The sequence below is a fragment of the Belonocnema kinseyi genome, chromosome 10, assembly GCF_010883055.1.
Source record: "Belonocnema kinseyi isolate 2016_QV_RU_SX_M_011 chromosome 10, B_treatae_v1, whole genome shotgun sequence".
NCBI classification, from domain to species: domain Eukaryota; kingdom Metazoa; phylum Arthropoda; class Insecta; order Hymenoptera; family Cynipidae; genus Belonocnema; species Belonocnema kinseyi.
The window spans coordinates 66,985,361-66,991,678 of NC_046666.1; the positions used below are offsets into that span (position 1 = coordinate 66,985,361).

At 33.1% G+C, this 6,318-nt stretch overlaps 1 protein-coding gene across 1 annotated transcript in view; it reads right to left on the bottom strand.

Annotated features, from left to right (window-relative positions):
• Positions 1 to 6,318, bottom strand: part of LOC117181595 (protein turtle) — a 253,226-nt gene that overhangs the window by 46,779 nt on the left and 200,129 nt on the right. Inside the window, exon 9 of the mRNA XM_033374449.1 lies at positions 4,010 to 4,235. Coding sequence (XP_033230340.1) covers positions 4,010 to 4,235 — 226 coding nt within the window. The remainder of the gene's footprint in view (positions 1 to 4,009; positions 4,236 to 6,318) is intronic.

Genomic DNA, 6,318 nt, shown 5'->3' on the forward strand with positions numbered 1-6,318 from the left:
GGATTAAATGTTAAAATTTAACAGAGGTCATTTACAATGCAGGTAACACGTTCTGGAAGGGAGGGTCTATCAAAGCATCATTTTCCATGTTAAGAAAAATAGTAAAAAGCATCAAGCAGGGTGGAAGGCTTGGGGGTGTTAAAAGTTCTTCAAAAATATATTACGTATATTTTGTGAATGGTCGTTTCTAAAGATTTATGGAACTTTTTATTTGGCCAATGTTTCATGTGAAACTTGACAACCCTAAGGTGGAGAAAACAACCATCATATGAAACCTGTAAGTTATTGGACAGCTAATAATATTTGTTTTGAAAAATATAGACTTCAAAAATTTCATTAACAAAAAAACAGTAAAAAATAACACAGTTCAAACTTTTCGCGCCCTATAAAAATGTCAAAGTTTCGGTACAGCCGAGACCATCCGAGGGAGTAAACGGGCGAAACGCGACTTGCCCTCATACCTGTTTCAGGACCCGATCATACATACAGTCTGGCCCATGTGCACCCCCGTGGTAAAGACAGGCAGACTGGAAAGTCGGGAAATCATTCAAAAAACAGTTTGTCATATAAAAAAAAAACAACAACTTTGGATTGCTAGGGAAATTGGCATCCTGAGAACTGTGAACGGAAAATTATTCTCGAGCAATTCATAATATCATAAGGTGCTAACAGATTAAAAATTTATCTTTTCAATTCTGTCAGTCCAGTATCAATTACACTGGTACCTGAAATTAGAGACCTCGGATTTACGATATTCCGAAAACTGATAGCCCTGCAGTTTATACAGTTTAGTGTGAGAGAAGGAGCCTCGGGGTCGAGAGGCATGCTCAGGCATTCGTTACCACGAGCAACCTAGCTACACGGGGGGGGGGGGGGGGGGGGGGGGGGGGGGGGGGGGGTAGTAGTTTCCGGGCACTTACGCGCGTCTGATGCGTAATATTATGTATTCCAATTGAAAATGGTTCACACAGCCATGACTGCTTACGTATGGATTACCTGCACTTAAAATCAAGGGCAGTGCAAACCATGTCTGAAACCGTTCTTCATTCCAAGTTCCAGTGTGCGTCATGAATATCGACTTTTTCACCTTTTGGTGATGATGGACTGCCTATCCGGCAGAAACGTGTCTCAGTATCCTCAGAGCATCTCTAAATTGATATATGGTGCCAGATAATAATTGGGTGAAATTAATTACCAAACAGTAGCGACCTTTCAATTTGAAATAAGCATTACCAACTCGTTGAAACTACTTAGGATCGTTATTACTAAACGTGCAGGGCGAGAGTTTAAAAGAACAAAAGGGCTTTAAATGCTTTCTGGTGCAAGTGTAGCTTCCTTTGATGCTGTCTCAACGAGTAAGCGAAAATGTTGAGAGAAGTTGGGCTCGTGGGTGAAGAGCTGGAAGAAGACGACAACCGGAAGAGAAAAGAAGAACATGGGTGCAACCGTGTCTACCCAAATGTTTCTCTGCTCAAACCAGTACCGTTGTATAAGCGAGAGAAAAAACAATAATAAGTTCCTCTTTCTCACTCCCCGATGCCTGCTCACTCCCCATTTGCCTTAATGCCAACATCGCTCTCCTCATTGTCAAACGTTTCTTCAGAAAGAAGAAAAGTGCAAGGGAATTTTCGAGTAATCAGCCACCGTGCGATATATTTTAACACGTACCAAGCCATTTACAAAAACACTTTCTCTTTTGAGAATTCAAGAATGCGAGACAAAGTTCTTTATCATTTCACAGTAAATGCCAGATGATCAATTCGATCCCGAAATTGGATCTAAATGATATGCAGCGGTTTAATGCGGATTTCTGATATTCTATTTGATCAGCAACTTGCGTATCAGAATAATCCGATTCTCAAGATCAATTGCCTGTTATGAATTTACATGAGTAACAACTGTCGATTGTCAATTCTTAATTTCGTATATGACACATCCAAGTCATGACCTTTTACATTCACATTAAAACCTGAGCTTTGAAACCAATTTTGTACATTTTTTCAAAGGAAAAATCATTAAGTTTTGGCGAATATTTGAATTACGATGATCTAAAGAAATACTTTATGAAGATAAAAAAAGTTTCTTGAGCCATAGAGATTTACAGACCAATATGAAAATTGGATTTTTTCTCATCCTGACATTAAAAAGTTTATACAAAATTCCAGTTTGGGCCTAAAAAGTTGCAAATTATTTAGAAATGGGCGTTGGAAATAGGTAAATCTGTAGAAAAACTTTGATGAAGAAAAAAATTAATTTCCAGAATTAAATATTAATAATAATAAATATATTTTTTTTAACTTATCTGACTTCGCTGAAAATTCATGCATTTTAATGAAAATGTCATTTGGTATCAAAATAAATCTTCTTGGTTAAAAATTCCCGTTTTGGCTAAAAAGTCATCTACTTGATTGAACGCTTACCTCCTTGGTTAAAAACTAATTTTTTTGGTTGAAGATAAATCATATTCTTTTTTAATTTATATTTTTTAGTTGAAAATTTAACTGTTTGGTAGCTAATTCTTCTTTATGGTTGAATTTACCTGTTCTTTATTTTAAATTAAAATGTTTTTTGAATAAAATATGAACAATTACATTTTCCGTTGAGAATTAATCTTTTCTGTGGTAGAGAGTTTACCTGTTTTATTAAAATTAATTTTTTTGTTGAAAATTAATGTTTTCAACTGAAAAATAAACTGATTCATTTTTGGTTGAAAAGCTAACCTTTTCAGATAAAATTAAACTATTTATTTCGAAATTCATCTTTTTGGTTGAAAATTGAACTATTTTATTGAACATTCTCTTTTTGGTAGGAAATTAGTTTTTTTCAACTGAAAATTTATCTATTCTAATTGAAGATTCATCATTTTAGTTGAAAAATCATCTCTTTCGGTAGAAATTCCATCTATTTTCTTAAAAATCATAATATTTTTGGTTATATTATATTATTTTTGTTGTTGAAGAATTATATTTGCGGGTACAGTAGTCAACTATTTTGTTGAATATTTGTCATTTTTGGTTGAATTTAATTGTTTTTTATTTAAAATCAAAATACTTGTTCGTTAAATTTAAGCTACTTGTTTCAAAGTTGAACATATTTATAAAAAAAATCGTTGTTAAAAATTGATCTTTTTTGTAGAAAATTCAACCATTTAGTTGAAAATTCATCTTTATGGTATAAAATTGAACTATTTTGTCAAAGTGCGTTCCTTTTGTGTTAAAAATTAATTTTATTACAGACAATTTAACTATTCTTGTTAAAGATTCATCATTTTAGTAGAAAATTAAACTCATCTCTTTTTTTGAATTAATTTTTGTAGAAATTCATCTCTTTGGTTAAAAGTTAAACTATTTTTCCGAAAGTTAATTGTTTTTAATTTAAAAATCTACTATATTTTGATGAAAATTGATTTCTTCAGTTGAAAAATGAACAAGTTCTTGGAGATCCATGTATTTTGTTGAGAGAAGTCCAAATTTTATCAAACATTTACTGTTAGTCTCAGGAAGTTGTAGATCTTTTATAAGTGGGAATTGCAACTAGGTAAATCTGAAGGAGCAATTGCAGAAAAAAAAAAATAATTTACAGACCCATAGAAATTTCTAGCCCGATATAGAAAAGTTTGTATTTTCCTCCTATCTAGGAATTTAAAATTTTCTAAAATATTCCTTGTTTTAGCAATATTATTTCGATCACTACTATCCTGCGACTTTCAATACAAATTATAACCATTTCTACTATACATAGATATAAATCAAGTTGGATAAAAATTAATTTTGGATCCGTAATGTGGATCATTTGATTTCAAGTTGATAATCTGAATTAAGTGCAACGACTTCGTATGAACTGGTTCACTATATCAAATTTAGTGCAAGGAAAAGAAATATGAACCATACAATATGTTTATTTATGGTCGTCATAAAAATCTGGGTATTTCTTCTAAATTAAAAAAAGTCTTTGAAGTGATCCATTAAGATTTTGTAAAAATAATGTTTAAATAAATGATGTTACTAACCATGGACGTCGAGATGAAACCATGTTCCATTCTTATGGGTGTTAGGAGGCCTGTTGAGGAAGACAACCTTGCACTCGTACCAGCCCTGGTCGGTTTCTCGGATGTTAGTCAGGTTGAGACTCGCGTCACCATACGGTGATTTGGGACTCACTCTGGAGACACGCCCCTCATAACCTTCCCCGCTGTGGGTTGGATACGACTCGTACCATATGTAGATTGGTATCTCCTGCCCCTTACATAACACCAACACATAACATAAACGAGTGATCGATTGGTTTATTACAAGCAGACGCTGATGCTCACTTCGTTCTTCTAATACTTTCATACAAAATGTTAGTTATTTCGACGTTTAATAATATTGCTGCAATATTGACAAGATCTACTAGCAGTTAAAGCTGCCGTTAGTTTAGCATCATCATCTGCTTTGATTTGTTATATGAAAATGAAATACGACACATAGGGTGCAACGAATGGATGCAATGAAAAAATGGAATTATTAAGCTATGGGGATTTTAATTGATTAAATTTCTGAAATGTGTAGCGAACAGAGCTTTAAAAAAAAAGACAGGAAGCTATTGGCATTGATGAAACAGATATCATATTCAAATATTCATGTATTCGGCAGTGAACAAATTTTCAATACTGCCGAAATGTGCGTATTGCAATCAGCTGCGTCCGCTTCATTCATAATTGGAAACGCGAGTTTTTGAATATCTTTCACAAGAGCATTTTTTGATGAAACAGATCGAACAGTTAACATCTAGAATTTAGAAAGAATTCCTGACTTAGAATATTTTTGGTTTAATTAAACACTCCTTTAACTTTACCAAAAGAGCTTCACATTTCCAAACATCTGATATTTGTTCATGCATTAGAATTGCTGTGTGACCGCGAAGATAAAGATAAAGGAAGATTGAGGACCAAATACATAGAGATACATGCTTAAGAGATCATTAGCAAAAGTAGAATAAAATGTAGAATTTTTATATTGAAGCCGTTTAAAACCACATTGCGGTATTTTCAAAAAAAAAATTCACCCATCCCCTTCGTCGACACCCTCCATTTTAAGAAAAAAGTTGGTCTTCGATTATATTTGGTAAATGCCTAAAGTACAATATCAAACTCACCAAATAATATTTTTAAAGAATTCACAGTGCAAAATGTTAGCTCTGAAAACCGAATAACTAGGGTGATTTTCAATGTACCTGAAGTTCTGAACGTTCAAATGAACAAAATATGTTTTCCTTACTCAATTTTATCTGAAAATACTGTTCCAACTATTTCTAGAAATAACGCATATAAAGTTTCTTTTGAAAATTTAATATTTGCAATATAAATTAATAAACATTTTAGTGCAGTTTATGAATGGCCCCATTATCTTACTAAAAAATTGAATAGCTGGGGATACTTTTTATTAGTAAAGCATTAATTTTTCCTTACAACTTCTTAGTTATTAATGTTCGTAATAATGCCTATTAAACAAATAATCGGCTTAGGAAGCCATTTGCAGTATTCGTAGCAAATTGAAATTACTAATCATTTAGTAGTAAGATTTATTAATAAATTGTTTATCTGCGCCATTAGTTGATTTGTCTAACAAATCAAAGTAAGGGGTGTACCTATTTGATTTGTTATCGCGGTCTGTACGACTGAGAATGCGACAAAGGTACCAACAGTTAGATTGAGTTAGATATGGCTGTCGTAACTCGCAGTTGATTGATTTTAGGTCTGGTTGGATTGCAACTGATTGTTTGTTAATGAGCGCCTATAAATGATGAATTAGTTACAATTTTTTATTTTATATATCCAAATCTGGATTAGAAAGATCCCAGTGGGCTGATCTGACATCAAAGTCCCTAAGACGTCCAAAAAAAATCGATGTTCACATGCCCACTGGAATCTTTCTAATTCTAATTCCTTAGTCGCATTCTCAGCCGTAACAACCGTGGTCACATACGATCCGTGGTAGAAAATAAAATAGTTACACCCCCTACTTTGATTGGTTAGATACATCATTTAATGGCGTATATGATTAATTTATTAGTAACTCTTACTACTAAAACGTTAGTAATTTTAATTAGTAGACATAACTAACTGTATTACTAAATTCATCTACCGAGAGATAGTCGTTTAGCAAACCTAAAGAGAATTCTGACAAACTATTTAGTCTACCTAACTAGATAGTAACCGGTCTAAATAATAAAAGTTTAATTATTATTATTACACCATTAAGCCATTTCCCTTTCGGGGTAGGCGTGACTCACTCGGCAGGGGAAAGGAGTAGTGTGTGGATGGGATAGAGATTTTTC